Source organism: Ranitomeya variabilis, chromosome 5 (assembly GCF_051348905.1).
Source record: "Ranitomeya variabilis isolate aRanVar5 chromosome 5, aRanVar5.hap1, whole genome shotgun sequence".
Classification (NCBI taxonomy): domain Eukaryota; kingdom Metazoa; phylum Chordata; class Amphibia; order Anura; family Dendrobatidae; genus Ranitomeya; species Ranitomeya variabilis.
The window spans coordinates 42,251,550-42,273,687 of NC_135236.1; the positions used below are offsets into that span (position 1 = coordinate 42,251,550).

General features: G+C 46.1%; 1 protein-coding gene across 4 annotated transcripts in view; it reads right to left on the minus strand.

Moving 5' to 3' along the window:
- LOC143774301 (NXPE family member 3-like) overlaps positions 1-22,138 on the minus strand; it is a 243,563-nt gene that overhangs the window by 52,663 nt on the left and 168,762 nt on the right. For all 4 annotated transcript variants that reach the window (XM_077261746.1, XM_077261748.1, XM_077261745.1 and 1 more), the window contains exon 2: positions 1,476-1,985. In XM_077261746.1, coding sequence (XP_077117861.1) covers positions 1,476-1,985 — 510 coding nt within the window. The remainder of the gene's footprint in view (positions 1-1,475; positions 1,986-22,138) is intronic.

Here is a 22,138-nt window from a genome sequence, read left to right on the forward strand (position 1 = left end):
GATGTCCTACCTCTCCATGTGCCAAGCCAGGCCTCATCTGAATGGTGAAGCGAATGGTGAGACCTTGCTGGGAAAAAAGGGCGGAGAAGGGTTCTCAGCCCAGGAGGGGACCACATCCTAAATACGTACTACAGAGCTGAAAGTGAAGTAGCAGGGCTTCTTAATAGCTGATTTTCACAGAGAGCTTATTAAATAACTAATCCTAATCAAGTAAAAATTTTGGTAAAATTTATTTCTTTTTTTCAAAAATAATGAAATGCTTATGGCAGGATTCCTGCATAGACTCTCAAAAATTTCCTTTATGTAGGTCAACATTGTCCCAGTCTGTAGTACAGAAAGAGAATATATTCGTCACGTGAAAAGTGTATGATTTGGAAGTGACGGAATGATGGAATTGTAGAGTAGATACTCGGGGGGGGGGGACTCTGCTTTTCTTGGGACAAAAACCCCCCACTACAAACTACTGTATAAGTATAGAGGTGGAATCCCAGTCAGTCTGATCCTGTAGACTTGCTTCTTCCATCTATCCGCTATTTCAGTTGGGACTTACCTGTTAAAATGGATTCTCAAAGCTGCAGGAACACACAGACCGAGGGCAATGGCACAGCAGCCTGGAGGTTGAACAACAAGGGCCAGGACAGCAGGCAGGCGGAGCAGAACAGACCAGAAGACACCAAGCGAGGGGCGTAGGTACTGAAGATGTATAACCAGTCCAGGAATAGCAACAGCATTTGTAAAGCGAGCAAGTCACAGAAAATTTTTTAATGCTTAAAGCAGATGAAGGAATAATCAGCAAGCAAATGCGTAACTGCAGGCAGTAGTGATGAAGAGGTAAAGTTGTTTATAGAGCGTGTACCCACTAATGCAAGAGCATTTGAAGTATGAACAAGTCCAGATAAGAGTTCATTATGCTTACAGCAGATGAAGGGTTAATCAGCAGGTCTGAACTGGGAAGTAGGTGCAGGTTGTAGAAACTACAGCTATGTGCAGAGAATATAGCAATCTAGAAGAACTGATAATACCACCTGTGAAGCACATGGTAACTTGAACACTTGCTCACTTGGTTGAGAGAGTCACCCTCAAACGGTCTTGGGAGATTTGCCAGTAACATGTGAAACTCATTGTGTATCACAGCAAAGGAAGCTGGTCATAGGAGAAGGAAGCAGTGACTGGAGGTGAAGCTGGGAAAGGTGAGCAAAAATTTAATTCCAGGCTTGCAAGACGTAGGGGGGAGTTGGATGGTAACATGACTGCAGGACAAGACCACTCAAGGATTGTTTGCAGTTTGTTACCATGAAGACCCAAAGACCTGTTTATCCAAATCAGTAGGTTTGTGCAGTGACACATCAAGTCATTCTAGAGACTAAAAAGACTTGTAGACAACCTTTATGGTAGGCACTTAATGGGGTATTATTGGTTGTCACTCAAGGTTAGGCCACATTTGTAAGATATATGCTGTAACCTTCATGGATCACCTTTCCAGGATGACTTTCCCTCTTCTTCTTCAGAACATCCACAGCCTCACTGGAATGAATTAGCCTGATGTGCACTTCAGCTTCCCCTGTCCATGGAAGGAGGAACGTAGCTACATAACTACCATTACCATGGTCTTTCACCTGTCCGGTCACTCCGGCCTTCACTTTTCCGGAATGAAGCTTAGCCTGGAAGAAATCTCCACCATAGTTCTTAGGTTGTCCAAAGTGATCACGAGCCGTGATTAACACTTGCAAGGACTCGCCAATCCTATAGGTATCCCGTGGATTTAACAAATGGTAATCACAATTCTTGGGACTTGTTGAAAAACTAGCATGACTGACAGTTGATGGAGGCTCAGGCCAGTCAATGAGCTCAAGAAGTTCTGATAAATTGGACTTCATTGGTAATATCGTTGTAAAGGAGATGCTGATGTTGGGCTGTTTGAAGACCTTGAAAGGTGGAGGTCTGTATTTATCCAAAGTATCCAAGATTAGGAACCTGTAGAAATACTGAAGACACCAATAAATTAGGTTTTGGAATAGACAATTTGCAAGAAGTTTATATGGCTTGTTCAAAAGACTTTCTTATCATTCTATCAGATTGACTATTTATTTACATCTTCACAGATGTCCATTTATGGTCCTATCATTTACATCAAGCCTTCTAACTATTTTCCTCAGTGTTTGGGTGCTAATCTGCTCCGAACAGCCTTATAACCTAGTTCTATCCATGATCACCTGGTAGCTCTAAATGAGCTTCCACAGACAAGTGTTGCACTATCTATGCCAACTATCAGGACCCATATGAACCCTGGCCTTCACCCTTTGACCCATTTACAGTATTGTGGACTTATACAGGGGCACTAGGTTAAGTCCTTGGAATAGCTGCTGGCCGGTGGAGCCATCTAGTAGGAAAGATCATAACCAGGAAGGAACACAGGTTTTGCATTATCTACTCCAATTATCAAGTCCCAGAGGAATCCTGGCCTTCACCCTTTAACCCGCGTACAGGATAGTGGACTTACACAGAGGCACTAGGTTAAGTCCTCAGACTAGCTGCTGGCCGGTGGAGTAGTCTGGTGGGAAAGGTCAGAACCAGGAGGGGAAAAAAAGGCACAGGTATGGTCTGTGCTCTGCACGGTCTGCTGGAGTCTGCAATCTCACTTATGTCTAATGTTAGATCTGAGCTTAATATTAACCCCTTGCCCATATTCATACTGAGCCTCTTATTGCTCAGATTGGCCATTGTCCACGAGCCATACCCAACAGCTTGGTAGCCACTGGTCTAGACTGCCATCACTGCCTTGTCTTGCTGCTATGGATTTCTCAATGATTATCAGGCAATTTTCTGTTCCATATGTATCAATGAGTATTAACCCCTTTATGTGGTTTGCACGTTAATGACCGGGCCAGTTTTTACAATTCTGACCAGTATCACTTTATTAGGTAATAACTCTGGAACGCTTCAACGGATCCTGGTGATTCTGAGACTGTTTTTTCGTGATATATTGTACTTCATGATAGTGGTAAAATTTATTTCTATGGCTTGCGTTTGCGTAAAAAATGGAAATTTGGTAAAAATTTGGAAAATTTTGCAATTTTCCAACTTTGAATTTTCATGCCCTTAAATCAGAAAGATACAGTATGTCACACAAAAAAGCTAATGAATAATATTTCCCACATGTCTACTTTACATCAGCACAATTTTGGAACCACATTTTTTTTTGTTAGTAAGTTATAAGGGTTAAAAGTTGACCAGCGACTAGGGTTGAGCGAAACGGGTCGTTCATTTTCAAAAGTCGCCGACTTTTGGCAAAGTTGGCGTCTCATGAAACCGAGCCGATCCCAGCGTTGCATCGGCCATGCGGTACGCGACTTTCGCGCCAAAGTCGCGTTTCAATGACGCGAAAAGCGCCATTTATCAGCCAATGAAGGTGAACGCAGAGTGTGGGCAGCGTGATGACATAGATCTCAGTCCCCACCATCTTAGAGAAGGGCATTGCAGTGATTGGCTTGCTTTCTGCGGCGTCACAGGGGCTATAAAGGGGCGTTCCCGTCGACCGCCATCTTACTGCTGCTGATCTGAGCGTAGGGAGAGGTTGCTGCCGCTTCTTCAGAAGCAGGGACAGTGATAGGCAGGGTACATAAAGCTGCAGACCGCTTGTGCTGTAGCGATTTCCACTGTCCAACACCACCTTTTGTTTGCAGGGACAGTGGAAGCGAAATTTTTTTTTCCTCAGCGCTGTCGCTCATTGGGCTGCCCTAGAAGGCTCCCTGACCCTGATAGCTGCGTTGCTGTGCCTGTGTGTGTACGACGCTGTGCAAACCAACTGCTTTTTTCAAAGCACAAATCCTCTTGTTCCTTCCTTTCTGCACAGCTATCTTTTTTGTTTGTCCACACTTTTTATTTAATTTGTGCATCAGTCCACTCCTTATTGCTGCCTGCCATACCTGGCTGAGATTACTGCAGGGAGATAGTAATTGTAGGACAGTCCCTGTTTTTTTTTTTTTTTTGTGGGAGATTAAGATTGGCATTTCTGCTAGAGTGCCATCCTTGTGTGTGCCATCTCTCACTCAGTGGGCCATAGAAAGCCTATTTATTTTTTTGCTTGATTTGGGTTCTAAAATCTACCTGACAAAAAATCACTACATCAATCAGTGGGAGAAAAATATTGGCCTCAGGGCTTGTGTGCCACTCCTGACTCCTGTGTGTGCCGTCTCTCACTCAGTGGGCCATAGAAAGCCTATTTATTTTTATTATTTGGTTTCTAAAGTCTCCCTGAAAAAAAAAAAAAATTCAAACAGTGGGAGATTAATATTGCCCTTTCTGCTTGTGTGCCACTCCTGACTCCTGTGTGTGCCATCTCTCACTCAGTGGGCCATAGAAAGCCTATTTATTTTTTTGCTTGATTTGGGTTCTAAAATCTACCTTTAAAAAAATCACTACATCAATCAGTGGGAGAAAAATATTGGCCTCAGTCAGGGCTTGTGTGCCACTCCTGACTCCTGTGTGTGCCATCTCTCACTCAGTGGGCCATAGAAAGCCTATTTATTTTTTTGCTTGATTTGGGTTCTAAAATCTGCCTGACAAAAAATCACTACATCAATCAGTGGGAGAAAAATATTGGCCTCAGGGCTTGTGTGCCACTCCTGACTCCTGTGTGTGCCATCTCTCACTCAGTGGGCCATAGAAAGCCTATTTATTTTTATTATTTGGATTCTAAAGTCTCCCTGAAAAAAAAAAAAAAATTCAAACAGTGGGAGATTAATATTGCCCTTTCTGCTTGTGTGCCACTCCTGACTCCTGTGTGTGCCGTCTCTCACTCAGTGGGCCATAGAAAGCCTATTTATTTTTTTGCTTGATTTGGGTTCTAAAATCTACCTTTAAAAAAATCACTACATCAATCAGTGGGAGAAAAATATTGGCCTCAGTCAGGGCTTGTGTGCCACTCCTGACTCCTGTGTGTGCCATCTCTCACTCAGTGGGCCATAGAAAGCCTATTTATTTTTTTGCTTGATTTGGGTTCTAAAATCTACCTGAAAAAAAATCACTACATCAATCAGTGGGAGAAAAATATTGGCCTCAGGGCTTGTGTGCCACTCCTGACTCCTGTGTGTGCCATCTCTCACTCAGTGGGCCATAGAAAGCCTATTTATTTTTTTGCTTGATTTGGGTTCTAAAATCTACCTGACAAAAAATCACTACATCAATCAGTGGGAGAAAAATATTGGCCTCAGTCAGGGCTTGTGTGCCACTCCTGACTCCTGTGTGTGCCGTCTCTCACTCAGTGGGCCATAGAAAGCCTATTTATTTTTATTATTTGGTTTCTAAAGTCTCCCTGAAAAAAAAAAAAAAAATTCAAACAGTGGGAGATTAATATTGCCCTTTCTGCTTGTGTGCCACTCCTGACTCCTGTGTGTGCCGTCTCTCACTCAGTGGGCCATAGAAAGCCTATTTATTTTTATTATTTGGTTTCTAAAGTCTCCCTGAAAAAGAAAAAAAAAAAAAAACAGTGGCAGATTAATATTGACATTTGTGCTTGAGTGACAGTCCTGCGTGTGTGGCATCTCTGTGATTTGGTGCCACAGAAAACAGAGTGTGTAACATTGTGCCTGATTTTCCTTGTGGTCTCACCAACCTGTTAAGGGATATTGAAATCATACTGAAGTTATAGCTCACCGTGTAAGTTGTTTGACAGCAACAAATAAAGTTACTTTGGTTAAGATTTTAAAACAATGAGGAAGTCTGGTGCAAGAGGTTGTCGTGGCCGTGGGCGTTCATTGTCAGCTGGTAATGATGGTAGTGGTAGTGGAGCATCAGGTGGTCGTGGGGATAAAAATATTCCACCTAAGTCTGGAGCTGTGGAGCCAGTTTCGTCGTCTGGCTACACAAGGCCTCGAACGCTCTCTTTTCTGGGAGTAGGAAAACCGCTTTTAAAGGCGGAGCAGCAACAGCAAGTTTTGGCTTACATTGCAGACTCAGCCTCTAGCTCTTTTGCCTCCTCTTCTGAAACTGGTAAATGTAAAAGCAGCGCGTCGCTTGTGGATGTTCACGGTCAGGGACAAGTCGCTTCCTTGTCCTCCTCAGCAAAAACAACAACAAGAGAGAAGGATGCAGCAGGCGACACAACGGGTTACTCCATGGAGCTCTTTACACATACCGTCCCTGGCTTAGAAAGTGAAACACTTAACAGGCCATGCCCATTACAAGTAGATTCTGACATGGAGTGCACTGATGCACAGCCACAGCCAGAGTACTATGCTGCTCCTTTGACTCAGACCACCACATTGCCCTCTCAGGGTACTGATCCACAATCAGACCCTGATGAGACTATGTTGCCCCGCCACGAACGCTATACCACCGACCGACACAGTGACACAGACGAAGTTGCACACGAGCTCGAAGAGGAGGTAATAGATGACCCAGTTGTTGACCCCGATTGGCAGCCATTGGGGGAACAGGGTGCAGGCGGCAGTAGTTCAGAAGCTGAGGTGGAGGAGGGGCCGCAGCAGGCATCAACATCGCAACAGGTTCCATCTGCCAGGCCCGTATCTGGCCCAAAACGCGTGTCAAAGCCAAAACCTGTTGGAGGACAGCGTGGCCATCCGGTTAAAGCTCAGTCTGCAATCCCTGAAAAGGGATCCGATGCTAGGAAGAGTGCAGTCTGGCATTTTTTTAAACAACATCCAATTGATCAGCGCAAAGTCATCTGTCAAAAATGTTCAACTAGCTTAAGCAGAGGTCAGAATCTGAAAAGTCTCAATACTAGTTGCATGCATAGACACTTAACCACCATGCATTTTCAAGCCTGGACTAACTACCAAACGTCCCTTAAGGTTGTAGCACCCTCGGCCAATGAAGCTAGTCAGCAACGCAACATCCCTTCCGTCACTGTAAGGCCACCATTTTCCGCACCACCGGCAGTATCTGTGCAGGTTTCTTTGCCAGCCAAAAGCAGTCAGGGTCAGGGAATCACCAGTTTTGTAGGAGGAAATATTGCATCTAGGTCACCGGCGGAAACAATACCGTCTCCAACCGTCTCTCAGTCTGCCATGTACACCGGCACACCCGAAAGTTCCTTGATCTCCAGCTCTCCAGTCCAGCTCACCCTACATGAGACTCCGGTTAGTAAAAGGAAGTACTTATCCTCGCATCCGCGTACACAGGGTTTTAACGCCCACATAGCTAGACTAATGTCGTTAGAGATGATGCCCTACCGTTTAGTTGAAAGCGAAGCTTTCAAAGCCCTGATGGAGTACGCTGAACCACGATATGAGCTACCCAGTCGACACTTTTTTTCCAGAAAAGCCATCCAGCCCTGCACCAGCACATTAAACAGCGCATCGTCCATGCACTCAGGCAATCTGTGAGTACAAAGGTGCACCTGACTACAGATGCATGGACCAGTAGGCATGGCCAGGGACGTTATGTGTCCATCACGGCACACTGGGTGAATGTGGTGGATGCAGGGTCCACAGGGGACATAAATTTCGGGACAGTTGTGCCTAGCCCACGGTCTAGGAAACAGTTGGCTGTAGGCGTTCGCACCCCCTCCTCCTCATCCTCCTGCAGAAGCTACAGCTCTTCCACAGACCGCAGTCGGCCAACCACTCCATCGGCAGATGACACTGTTGCACACCAGTTGTCCCATTATGGGCCAGCTACTGGCAAGCGTCAGCAGGCTGTATTGGCTATGAAGTGTTTGGGCGACAACAGACACACCGCGGAAGTTCTGTCCGAGTTCTTGCAACAAGAAACGCAGTCGTGGCTGGGCACAGTAGATCTTGAGGCAGGCAAGGTAGTGAGTGATAACGGAAGGAATTTCATGGCTGCCATCTCCCTTTCCCAACTGAAACACATTCCTTGCCTGGCTCACACCTTAAACCTGGTGGTGCAGTGCTTATTGAAAACTTATCCTGGTTTCTCCGACCTGCTCCTCAAAGTGCGTGGACTTTGCTCACATATCCGACGTTCGCCTGTACACTCCAGCCGTATGCAGACCTATCAGTGGTCTTTGAACCTTCCCCAGCATCGCCTAATCATAGACGTTGCAACAAGGTGGAACTCAACACTGCACATGCTTCAGAGACTGTGCCAACAGAGGCGGGCTGTTATGTTTTTGTGGGAGGATACACATACACGGGCAGGCAGTAGGATGGCAGACATGGAGTTGTCAGGTGTGCAGTGGTCGAAGATACAAGACATGTGTCAAGTCCTTCAGTGTTTTGAGGAATGCACACGGCTGGTTAGTGCAGACAACGCCGTAATAAGCATGAGCATCCCCCTAATGTGTCTGCTGATGCAAAGTTTGACGCACATAAAGGATCAGGCGTCTGCACCAGAGGAAGAGGAAAGCCTTGATGACAGTCAGCCATTGTCTGGTCAGGGCAGTGTACAGGACGAGGTAGCGGGCGAAGAGGAGGTGGAGGACGAGGAGGATGATGGGGATGAGTATATTTTTAATGCGGAAGCTTTCCCGGGGGCACTGGAAATTGGTTGCGTGGCAAGGCCGGGTTCTGGTTTTTTGAGGGACACAAGTGACGTAGATTTGCCTGAAACTGCCCCTCAAACAATCACAACCGGAGATTTGACAACTGGAACTTTGGCCCACATGGCGGATTATGCCTTACGTATCCTAAAAAGGGACATACGCATTACGAAAATGATGAACGATGACGATTACTGGTTGGCCTGCCTCCTTGATCCACGCTATAAAGGCAAATTGCAAAATATTATGCCACATGAGAACTTGGAACTAATATTAGCAACCAAACAATCAACTCTTGTTGACCGTTTGCTTCAGGCATTCCCAGCACACAGCGCACGTGATCGTTCTCACACGAGCTCCAGGGGGCAGCAGACTAGGAGTGTTAGGGGTGCTCACATCAGAAGTGGCATTGGACAGAGGGGTTTTCTGACCAGGTTGTGGAGTGATTTTGCTATGACCGCAGACAGGACAGGTACTGCTGCATCAATTGAAAGTGACAGGAGACAACATTTGTCCAGTATGGTTACGAACTATTTTTCATCCCTTATCGATGTTCTCCCTCAACCGTCATTCCCATTTGATTACTGGGCATCAAAATTAGACACCTGGCCAGAATTGGCAGAATATGCATTGCAGGAGCTTGCTTGCCCGGCAGCAAGTGTCCTATCAGAAAGAGTATTCAGTGCTGCAGGTTCAATATTAACCGAAAAAAGGACTCGTCTGGCTACCCAAAATGTTGATGATCTAACATTCATTAAAATGAACCACAACTGGATTTCGAAATCTTTTGCCCCACCTTGCCCGGCCGACACCTAGCTTTCCTACGAAAAGCTCTTGCCTGTGGACTACTGTGAATTACTTTTCTAATGTCTAATTTGCTGCAGCTGATTGTCCAGCATACGACATGTTAACACCTCCCTAAATGGCCAAACTCCCCACACGGGGCCGTGGTATCGCGACTTGGCGCAAGCACCCGTGAGACTGCTGTTTGTCTGAAGAGGTGGGTGTGCTCGCTTTTGGTCGACGGCATTGCTACTGGGTCCCTCATAGTACAATAAAGTGTCTCTGGCAGTGGTGGTGCGCACCCAACGTCAGACACACTGTTGTAACATGAGGGGCCCTGGGCCTGTACCGCCGGCCACAAGAGAGTTCACCCACCCCCAGGTCAAACATTGCTCTACCACTTCCACAGTTATCTCTCACACTTCCACCAATGTTTAGTCTATGCGCTGACATCCTTCCATACCTGCCACTGACAATACCATTGTGTTGACATGTATGATGGTACTTAACATAGTCAGGGGCAGTGTCCTCTATTTACCACAGTAAATACTTTGCGCTAAATTAGTAGGTCTGAAACAACGCAGAGGATCCCACCCCTGAACCTAACGATTGCACCCTTTAGTGTTTTTGTTTTGTTTTAATGCGAGACATTCACATTTATTTTTTGTTTTTGACTACTAACTGGCAGACACTCATTCCACTAGGCCTCCACTGACCTGACCACTGCTGCCCGTGTACCCCTGGAGCCTATTTTACAGTGCCTACAGCCAGCCCATTTTATTATGTTAGGCCTTCGAAGCCTGTCTGCGGTCCCTCCTTCCACTAGGCCTCCACTCACCAGACCACTGCTGCCCGTGTACCCCTGTAACCAATTATAAAGTGCCTACAGCCAGCCCATTTTATTGTGTTAGGCCTTCGAAGCCTGTCTGCGGTCCCTCCTTCCACTAGGCCTCCACTGACCAGACCACTGCTGCCCGTGTACCCCTGGAACCTATTTTACAGTGCCTACAGCCAGCCCACTTTATTGTGTTAGGCCTTCGAAGCCTGTCTGCGGTCCCTCCTTCCACTATGCCTCCACTGACCAGACCACTGCTGCCCGTGTACCCCTGGAACCTATTTTACAGTGCCTACAGCCAGCCCATTTTATTGTGTTAGGCCTTCGAAGCCTGTCTGCGGTCCCTCCTTCCACTATGCCTCCACTGACCAGACCACTGCTGCCCGTGTACCCCTGGAACCTATTTTACAGTGCCTACAGCCAGCCCATTTTATTGTGTTAGGCCTTCGAAGCCTGTCTGCGGTCCCTCCTTCCACTAGGCCTCCACTGACCAGACCACTGCTGCCCGTGTACCCCTGGAACCTATTTTACAGTGCCTACAGCCAGCCCATTTTATTGTGTTAGGCCTTCGAAGCCTGTCTGCGGTCCCTCCTTCCAATATGCCTCCACTGACCTGACCACTGCTGCCCGTGTACCCCTGGAACCTATTTTACAGTGCCTACAGCCAGCCCATTTTATTATGTTAGGCCTTCGAAGCCTGTCTGCGGTCCCTCCTTCCACTAGGCCTCCACTCACCAGACCACTGCTGCCCGTGTACCCCTGTAACCAATTATAAAGTGCCTACAGCCAGCCCATTTTATTGTGTTAGGCCTTCGAAGCCTGTCTGCGGTCCCTCCTTCCACTAGGCCTCCACTGACCTGACCACTGCTGCCCGTGTACCCCTGGAACCTATTTTACAGTGCATAGAGCCTATTGTTTTATTTTATTTAATATTAATAAAGCCATGATGGACTACGCTGTACCACGCTATGAGCTACCCAGTTGACAATTCTTTTGCGAGAAAAGCCATCCCACCCCTCCACCAGCATGTTAAAGACCACATTGTCCTTTCATTCTGTCAATCTGTGAGTCCAAAGGTACACCTGACAACAGACAAATGGAGCGGAAGGCATGGCCACGGAAGGTTACGTGTCCTTTGTGGCGCAATGGGTTAATGTATTGCATGCATGGTCCACACAGGGGACAGCCTGGTAAGTCTGTCTGCAGTCCCTAATTCAAATTGTCCTCAACTGAATAAAGCTGAGCTTCTACCTTCTGGCTCTGATTAACTGCTGTTTTTAAAAAAATTGGTGGTTCCGGCCTACTATCGGTGTCTGCCCCTGCCTGGTGTTGTCCTCAACTGAATAAAGCTGAGCTTCTACCTTCTGGCTCTGATTAACTGCTGTTTTTAAAAAGAAATTGGTGGTTTCCGGCCAACTAACGGTGTCTGCCCCTGCCTGGTGTTGTCCTCAACTGAATAAAGCTGAGCTTCTACCTTCTGGCTCTGATTAAGCTTTTTTTTTTTTTTTTTTAATTGCTGGATGGGGCCTAATACCTCTGTTTGCTGCTCCCTGGTGTTTGTCCTCAACTGAATAAAGCTGAGCTTCTACCTTCTGGCTCTGATTAACTGCTGTTTTTAAAAAAATTGGTGGTTCCCGCCTACTAACGGTGTCTGCCCCTGCCTGGTGTTGTCCTCAACTGAATAAAGCTGAGCTTCTACCTTCTGGCTCTGATTAACTGCTGTTTTTAAAAAAATTGGTGGTTCCGGCCTACTAACGGTGTCTGCCCCTGCCTGGTGTTGTCCTCAACTGAATAAAGCTGAGCTTCTACCTTCTGGCTCTGATTAACTGCTGTTTTTAAAAAAATTGGTGGTTCCGGCCTACTAACGGTGTCTGCCCCTGCCTGGTGTTGTCCTCAACTGAATAAAGCTGAGCTTCTACCTTCTGGCTCTGATTAACTGCTGTTTTTAAAAAAATTGGTGGTTCCGGCCTACTAACGGTGTCTGCCCCTGCCTGGTGTTGTCCTCAACTGAATAAAGCTGAGCTTCTACCTTCTGGCTCTGATTAACTGCTGTTTTAAAAAAAATTGGTGGTTCCGGCCTACTAACGGTGTCTGCCCCTGCCTGGTGTTGTCCTCAACTGAATAAAGCTGAGCTTCTACCTTCTGGCACTGATTAACTGCTGTTTTTAAAAAAATTGGTGGTTCCGGCCTACTAACGGTGTCTGCCCCTGCCTGGTGTTGTCCTCAACTGAATAAAGCTGAGCTTCTACCTTCTGGCTCTGATTAACTGCTGTTTTTAAAAAAATTGGTGGTTCCCGCCTACTAACGGTGTCTGCCCCTGCCTGGTGTTGTCCTCAACTGAATAAAGCTGAGCTTCTACCTTCTGGCTCTGATTAACTGCTGTTTTTAAAAAAATTGGTGGTTCCGGCCTACTAACGGTGTCTGCCCCTGCCTGGTGTTGTCCTCAACTGAATAAAGCTGAGCTTCTACCTTCTGGCTCTGATTAACTGCTGTTTTTAAAAAAATTGGTGGTTCCGGCCTACTAACGGTGTCTGCCCCTGCCTGGTGTTGTCCTCAACTGAATAAAGCTGAGCTTCTACCTTCTGGCTCTGATTAACTGCTGTTTTTAAAAAAATTGGTGGTTCCGGCCTACTAACGGTGTCTGCCCCTGCCTGGTGTTGTCCTCAACTGAATAAAGCTGAGCTTCTACCTTCTGGCTCTGATTAACTGCTGTTTTAAAAAAAATTGGTGGTTCCGGCCTACTAACGGTGTCTGCCCCTGCCTGGTGTTGTCCTCAACTGAATAAAGCTGAGCTTCTACCTTCTGGCACTGATTAACTGCTGTTTTTAAAAAAATTGGTGGTTCCGGCCTACTAACGGTGTCTGCCCCTGCCTGGTGTTGTCCTCAACTGAATAAAGCTGAGCTTCTACCTTCTGGCTCTGATTAACTGCTGTTTTTAAAAAAATTGGTGGTTCCGGCCTACTAACGGTGTCTGCCCCTGCCTGGTGTTGTCCTCAACTGAATAAAGCTGAGCTTCTACCTTCTGGCACTGATTAACTGTTGTTTTTAAAAAAATTGGTGGTTCCGGCCTACTAACGGTGTCTGCCCCTGCCTGGTGTTGTCCTCAACTGAATAAAGCTGAGCTTCTACCTTCTGGCTCTGATTAACTGCTGTTTTTAAAAAAATTGGTGGTTCCGGCCTACTAACGGTGTCTGCCCCTGCCTGGTGTTGTCCTCAACTGAATAAAGCTGAGCTTCTACCTTCTGGCTCTGATTAACTGCTGGTTTTAAAAAAATTGGTGGTTCCGGCCTACTAACGGTGTCTGCCCCTGCCTGGTGTTGTCCTCAACTGAATAAAGCTGAGCTTCTACCTTCTGGCTCTGATTAACTGCTGTTTTTAAAAAAAAATTGGTGGTTTCCGGCCTACTAACGGTGTCTGCCCCTGCCTGGTGTTGTCCTCAACTGAATAAAGCTGAGCTTCTACCTTCTGGCTCTGATTAAGCTTTTTTTTTTTTTTTTTTTTTTAATTGCTGGATGGGGCCTAATACCTCTGTTTGCTGCTCCCTGGTGTTTGTCCTCAACTGAATAAAGCTGAGCTTCTACCTTCTGGCTCTGATTAACTGCTGTTTTTAAAAAAATTGGTGGTTCCGGCCTACTAACAGTGTCTGCCCCTGCCTGGTGTTGTCCTCAACTGAATAAAGCTGAGCTTCTACCTTCTGGCTCTGATTAACTGCTGTTTTTTAAAAAATTGGTGGTTCCGGCCTACTAACGGTGTCTGCCCCTGCCTGGTGTTGTCCTCAACTGAATAAAGCTGAGCTTCTACCTTCTGGCTCTGATTAACTGCTGGTTTTAAAAAAATTGGTGGTTCCGGCCTACTAACGGTGTCTGCCCCTGCCTGGTGTTGTCCTCAACTGAATAAAGCTGAGCTTCTACCTTCTGGCTCTGATTAACTGCTGTTTTTAAAAAAAAATTGGTGGTTTCCGGCCTACTAACGGTGTCTGCCCCTGCCTGGTGTTGTCCTCAACTGAATAAAGCTGAGCTTCTACCTTCTGGCTCTGATTAAGCTTTTTTTTTTTTTTTTTTTTTTTTATTGCTGGATGGGGCCTAATACCTCTGTTTGCTGCTCCCTGGTGTTTGTCCTCAACTGAATAAAGCTGAGCTTCTACCTTCTGGCTCTGATTAACTGCTGTTTTTAAAAAAATTGGTGGTTCCGGCCTACTAACAGTGTCTGCCCCTGCCTGGTGTTGTCCTCAACTGAATAAAGCTGAGCTTCTACCTTCTGGCTCTGATTAACTGCTGTTTTTAAAAAAATTGGTGGTTCCGGCCTACTAACGGTGTCTGCCCCTGCCTGGTGTTGTCCTCAACTGAATAAAGCTGAGCTTCTACCTTCTGGCTCTGATTAACTGCTGTTTTTAAAAAAATTGGTGGTTCCGGCCTACTAACGGTGTCTGCCCCTGCCTGGTGTTGTCCTCAACTGAATAAAGCTGAGCTTCTACCTTCTGGCACTGATTAACTGCTGTTTTTAAAAAAAATTGGTGGTTCCGGCCTACTAACGGTGTCTGCCCCTGCCTGGTGTTGTCCTCAACTGAATAAAGCTGAGCTTCTACCTTCTGGCTCTGATTAACTGCTGTTTTAAAAAAAATTGGTGGTTCCGGCCTACTAACGGTGTCTGCCCCTGCCTGGTGTTGTCCTCAACTGAATAAAGCTGAGCTTCTACCTTCTGGCTCTGATTAACTGCTGTTTTTTAAAAAATTGGTGGTTCCGGCCTACTAACGGTGTCTGCCCCTGCCTGGTGTTGTCCTCAACTGAATAAAGCTGAGCTTCTACCTTCTGGCTCTGATTAACTGCTGGTTTTAAAAAAATTGGTGGTTCCGGCCTACTAACGGTGTCTGCCCCTGCCTGGTGTTGTCCTCAACTGAATAAAGCTGAGCTTCTACCTTCTGGCTCTGATTAACTGCTGTTTTTAAAAAAAAATTGGTGGTTTCCGGCCTACTAACGGTGTCTGCCCCTGCCTGGTGTTGTCCTCAACTGAATAAAGCTGAGCTTCTACCTTCTGGCTCTGATTAAGCTTTTTTTTTTTTTTTTTTTTTTTTATTGCTGGATGGGGCCTAATACCTCTGTTTGCTGCTCCCTGGTGTTTGTCCTCAACTGAATAAAGCTGAGCTTCTACCTTCTGGCTCTGATTAACTGCTGTTTTTAAAAAAATTGGTGGTTCCGGCCTACTAACAGTGTCTGCCCCTGCCTGGTGTTGTCCTCAACTGAATAAAGCTGAGCTTCTACCTTCTGGCTCTGATTAACTGCTGTTTTTAAAAAAATTGGTGGTTCCGGCCTACTAACGGTGTCTGCCCCTGCCTGGTGTTGTCCTCAACTGAATAAAGCTGAGCTTCTACCTTCTGGCTCTGATTAACTGCTGTTTTTAAAAAAATTGGTGGTTCCGGCCTACTAACGGTGTCTGCCCCTGCCTGGTGTTGTCCTCAACTGAATAAAGCTGAGCTTCTACCTTCTGGCACTGATTAACTGCTGTTTTTAAAAAAAATTGGTGGTTCCGGCCTACTAACGGTGTCTGCCCCTGCCTGGTGTTGTCCTCAACTGAATAAAGCTGAGCTTCTACCTTCTGGCTCTGATTAACTGCTGTTTTAAAAAAAATTGGTGGTTCCGGCCTACTAACGGTGTCTGCCCCTGCCTGGTGTTGTCCTCAACTGAATAAAGCTGAGCTTCTACCTTCTGGCTCTGATTAACTGCTGTTTTTAAAAAAAATTAGTGGTTTCCGGCCTACTAACGGTGTCTGCCTCTGCCTGGTGTTGTCCTCAACTGAATAAAGCTGAGCTTCTACCTTCTGGCTCTGATTAAGCTTTTTTTTTTTTTTTTTTTTTTTTTAAATTGCTGGATGGGGCCTAATACCTCTGTTTGCTGCTCCCTGGTGTTTGTCCTCAACTGAATAAAGCTGAGCTTCTACCTTCTGGCTCTGATTAACTGCTGTTTTTAAAAAAATTGGTGGTTCCGGCCTACTAACAGTGTCTGCCCCTGCCTGGTGTTGTCCTCAACTGAATAAAGCTGAGCTTCTACCTTCTGGCTCTGATTAACTGCTGTTTTTAAAAAAATTGGTGGTTCCGGCCTACTAACGGTGTCTGCCCCTGCCTGGTGTTGTCCTCAACTGAATAAAGCTGAGCTTCTACCTTCTGGCTCTGATTAACTGCTGTTTTTAAAAAAAACACCAAGGTTACTTACCGGTAGCCGGTTTTTCCGGAGCCCATGACAGCACACCTGAGAGAGGGATCCGCCCAGTCAGGACAGGAAACCTACTGAAATAAAAGGGCAGTACCTCTCCCTCGCTTCAGTTGGTTTTCAGAGCATGAGAGGCCCTTTTGGTTAGTACATGGTAATCCATCACCACATTATAAATATAACAAAATACACCCAGCTAAAAAGTGCGCACCAAAGGGTGAAAAAGAGAAGGGAGGGAATATACAGGTGCTGTCATGGGCTCCGGAAAAACCGGCTACCGGTAAGTAACCTTGGTGTTTTCCCATCTCCCATGACAGCACACCTGAGAGATTTTTGGAGAAAGAACCACCTTAGGGAGGGACCACCGCTTGTAGCACCCTTCTACCAAAGGTAAGGTCAGACGAGGAGGATAGATCTAGCCGGTAGTGTCTAAAGAAGGTAGACGGAGAGGACCAGGTAGCGGCTTTACAAATTTGATCTATCGATACCTCTGCTTTTTCAGCCCAGGAAGTAGACACGGCCCTGGTGGAGTGAGCCTTGATGCCATCAGGGATCGGGGCGCCACAGGAAGCATAGGATAAGGAAATAGCCTCCCTAATCCACCTAGCAATAGTACCCTTGGATACCCCATATCCTTTCCTACTACCCTGGAAGGCTACGAAAAGGGATTGATCTTTTCTCCACTGATTAGTCAAGGATATGTACTGCACAATAGCCCTCCTCACATTCAGCACAAGGGGTTCCCATCAGGACAGGAAACCCAACTGAAGCGAGGGAGAGGTACCGCCCTTTTATTTCAGTAGGTTTCCTGTCCTGACTGGGCGGATCCCTCTCTCAGGTGTGCTGTCATGGGAGACGGGAAAATTGGTGGATCCGGCCTACTAACGGTGTCTGCCCCTGCCTGGTGTTGTCCTCAACTGAATAAAGCTGAGCTTCTACCTTCTGGCTCTGATTAACCCCTTCCTGACATCGGACGTACTATCCCGTCGAGGTGGGGTGGGCCCCCATGACCACGGACGGGATAGTACGTCCAGCGCGATCGGCGGCGCTCACGGGGGGAGCGCGGCCGATCGCGGCCGGGTGTCAGCTGCCTATCGCAGCTGACATCCGGCACTATGTGCCAGGAGCGGTCACGGACCGCTCCCGGCACATTAACCCCCGGCACACCGCGATCAAACATGATCGCGATGTGCCGGCGGTGCAGGGAAGCATCGCGCAGGGAGGGGGCTCCCTGCGGGCTTCCCTGAGCCCCCCGCAGCAACGCGATGTGATCGCGTTGCTGCGAGGGTCTTACCTCCCTCCCTGCCTGCTCCAGACCCGGATCCAAGTTGGCCGCGGATCCGGGTCCTGCAGGGAGGGAGGTGGCTTCACAGAAGCCTGCTCAGAGCAGGCACTGTGAAGCAGCCTGCACTTCTCTCAGATCGGTGATCTGTCAGAGTGCTATGCAAACTGGCAGATCACCGATCTGTATTGTCCCCCCCTGGGGCAAAGTAAAAAAGTAAAAAAAAAATTTTCCAAATGTGTAAAAAAAAAAAAAAAATAAAATATTCCAAAATAATGAAAAAAAAAAAAATAAATTATTCCCATAAATACATTTCTTTATCTAAATAAAATAAAAAAACAATAAAAGTACACGTATTTAGTATCGCCGCGTCCGTAACGACCCGACCTATAAAACTGGCCCACTAGTTAACCCCTTCAGTAAACACCGTAAGAAAAAAAAAAAAAACGAGGCAAAAAACAACGCTTTATTATCATACCGCCGAACAAAAAGTGGAATAACACGCAATCAAAAAGACAGATATAAATAACCATGGTACCGCTGAAAGCGTCATCTTGTCCCGCAAATAACGAGCCACCAATCAGCATGATCAGCAAAAAAATAAAAAAGTTATAGTCCTGAGAATAAAGCGATGCAAAAATAATTATTTTTTCCATAAAATAGTTTTTATCATATAAAAGCGCCAAAACATAAAAAAATAATATAAATGAGGTATCACTGTAATCGTACTGACCAGCGAATAAAACTGCTTTATCAATTTTACCAAACACGGAACGGTATAAACGCCTCCCCCAAAAGAAATTCATGAATAGCTGGTTTTTGGTCATTCTGCCTCACAAAAATCGGAATAAAAAGCGATCAAAAACTGTCACATGTCCGAAAATGTCACCAATAAAAACGTCAACTCGTCCCGCAAAAAACAAGACCTCACATGACTCTGTGGACCAAAATATGGAAAATTTATAGCTCTCAAAATGTGGTAACGCAAAAAATATTTTTTGCAATGAAAAGCGTCTTTCAGTGTGTGACGGCTGCCAATCATAAAAATCCGCTAAAAAACTCGCTATAAAAGTAAATCAAACCCCCTTTCATCACCCCCTTAGTTAGGGAAAAAAAAAATGTATTTATTTCCATTTTCCCATTAGGGCTAGGGTTGGAGCTAGGGTTAAGGCTACAGTTAGGGTTGGGGCTAAAGTTAGGGTTAGGGTTGGGGCTAAAGTTACAGTTAGGGTTGGGGCTAAAGTTACAGTTAGGGTTTAGATTACATTTACGGTTGGGAATAGGGTTGGGATTAGGGTTAGGGGTGTGTCAGGGTTAGAGGTGTGGTTAGGGTTACTGTTGGGATTAGGGTTAGGGGTGTGTTTGGATTAGGGTTTCAGTTATAATTGGGGGGTTTCACTGTTTCGGCACATCAGGGGCTCTCCAAACGCGACATGGCGTCCGATCTCAATTCCAGCCAATTCTGCGTTGAAAAAGTAAAACGGTGCTCCTTCCCTTCCGAGCTTTCCCGTGTGCCCAAACAGGGGTTTACCCCAACATATGGGGTAGCAGCGTACTCGGGACAAATAGGACAACAACCTTTGGGGTCCAATTTCTCCTGTTACCCCTGGGAAAATACAAAACTGGGGGCTAAAAAATAATTTTTGTGGGAAAAAAAATATATTTTTTATTTTCACGGCTCTGCGTTATAAACTGTAGTGAAACACTTGGGGGTTCAAAGTTCTTACAACACATCTAGATAAATTCCTTGGGGGGTCTAGTTTCCAAAATGGGGTCACTTGTGCAGGGCTTCTACTGTTTAGGTACATTAGGGGCTCTGCAAACGCAATGTGACGCCTGCAGACCATTCCATCTAAGTCTGCATTCCAAATGGCGCTCCTTCCCTTCCGAGCCCTCCCATGCATCCAAACGGTGGTTCCCCCCACATATGGGGTATCAGCGCACTCAGGACAAATTGGACAACAACTTTTGGGGTCCAATTTCTCCTGTTACCCTCGAAAAAATACAAAACTGGGGGCTGAAAAATAATTTTTGTGGGAAAAAATTTTAGTTTTATTTTTACGGCTCTGCATTATAAACTTCTGTGAAGCCCTTGGTGGGTCAAAGCGCTCACCACACATCTAGATAAGTTCCTTAGGGGGTCTACTTTCCAACATGGTGTCACTTGTGGGGGGTTTCTACTGTTTAGGTACATTAGGGGCTCTGCAAACGCAATGTGACGCCTGCAGACCATTCCATCTAAGTCTGCATTCCAAATGGCGCTCCTTCACTTCCGAGCCCTTCCATGCATCCAAACGGTGGTTCCCCCCCACATATGGGGTATCAGCGCACTCAGAACAAATTGGACAACAACTTTTGGGGTCCAATTTCTCCTGTTACCCTCGGGAAAATACAAAACTGGGGGCTGAAAAATAATTTTTGTGGGAAAAAATTTTAGTTTTATTTTTACGGCTCTGCATTATAAACTTCTGTGAAGCCCTTGGTGGGTCAAAGCGCTCACCACACATCTAGATAAGTTCCTTAGGGGGTCTACTTTCCAACATGGTGTCACTTGTGGGGGGTTTCTACTGTTTAGGTACATTAGGGGCTCTGCAAACGCAATGTGACGCCTGCAGACCATTCCATCTAAGTCTGCATTCCAAATGGCGCTCCTTCCCTTCCGAGCCCTCCCATGCATCCAAACGGTGGTTCCCCCCACATATGGGGTATCAGCGCACTCAGGACAAATTGGACAACAACTTTTGGGGTCCAATTTCTCCTGTTACCCTCGAAAAAATACAAAACTGGGGGCTGAAAAATAATTTTTGTGGGAAAAAATTTTAGTTTTATTTTTACGGCTCTGCATTATAAACTTCTGTGAAGCCCTTGGTGGGTCAAAGCGCTCACCACACATCTAGATAAGTTCCTTAGGGGGTCTACTTTCCAACATGGTGTCACTTGTGGGGGGTTTCTACTGTTTAGGTACATTAGGGGCTCTGCAAACGCAATGTGACGCCTGCAGACCATTCCATCTAAGTCTGCATTCCAAATGGCGCTCCTTCACTTCCGAGCCCTTCCATGCATCCAAACGGTGGTTCCCCCCCACATATGGGGTATCAGCACACTCAGAACAAATTGGACAACAACTTTTGGGGTCCAATTTCTCCTGTTACCCTCGGGAAAATACAAAACTGGGGGCTGAAAAATAATTTTTGTGGGAAAAAATTTTAGTTTTATTTTTACGGCTCTGCATTATAAACTTCTGTGAAGCCCTTGGTGGGTCAAAGCGCTCACCACACATCTAGATAAGTTCCTTAGGGGGTCTACTTTCCAACATGGTGTCACTTGTGGGGGGTTTCTACTGTTTAGGTACATTAGGGGCTCTGCAAACGCAATGTGACGCCTGCAGACCATTCCATCTAAGTCTGCATTCCAAATGCGCTCCTTCCCTTCCGAGCCCTCCCATGCATCCAAACGGTGGTTTCCCCCACATATGGGGTATCAGCGCACTCAGGACAAATTGGACAACAACTTTTGGGGTCCAATTTCTCCTGTTACCCTCGGGAAAATACAAAACTGGGGGCTGAAAAATAATTTTTGTGGGAAAAAATTTTAGTTTTATTTTTACGGCTCTGCATTATAAACTTCTGTGAAGCCCTTGGTGGGTCAAAGCGCTCACCACACATCTAGATAAGTTCCTTAGGGGGTCTACTTTCCAACATGGTGTCACTTGTGGGGGGTTTCTACTGTTTAGGTACATTAGGGGCTCTGCAAACGCAATGTGACGCCTGCAGACCATTCCATCTAAGTCTGCATTCCAAATGCGCTCCTTCCCTTCCGAGCCCTCCCATGCATCCAAACGGTGGTTTCCCCCACATATGGGGTATCAGCGCACTCAGGACAAATTGGACAACAACTTTTGGGGTCCAATTTCTCCTGTTACCCTCGGGAAAATACAAAACTGGGGGCTGAAAAATAATTTTTGTGGGAAAAAATTTTAGTTTTATTTTTACGGCTCTGCATTATAAACTTCTGTGAAGCCCTTGGTGGGTCAAAGCGCTCACCACACATCTAGATAAGTTCCTTAGGGGGTCTACTTTCCAACATGGTGTCACTTGTGGGGGTTTCTACTGTTTAGGTACATTAGGGGCTCTGCAAACGCAATGTGACGCCTGCAGACCATTCCATCTAAGTCTGCATTCCAAATGGCGCTCCTTCCCTTCCGAGCCCTCCCATGCATCCAAACGGTGGTTCCCCCCACATATGGGGTATCAGCGCACTCAGGACAAATTGGACAACAACTTTTGGGGTCCAATTTCTCCTGCTACCCTCGGGAAAATACAAAACTGGGGGCTAAAAAAATAATTTTTGTGGGAAAAAATTTTTGTTTTATTTTTACGGCTCTGCATTATTAACTTCTGTGAAGCCCTTGGTGGGTCAAAGCGCTCAAAACACATCTAAATAAGTTCCTTAGGGGGTCAACTTTACAAAATGGTGTCACTTGTGGGGGGTTTCAATGTTTAGGCACATCAGTGGCTCTCCAAACGCAACATGGCGTCCCATCTCAATTCCTGTCAATTTTGCATTGAAAA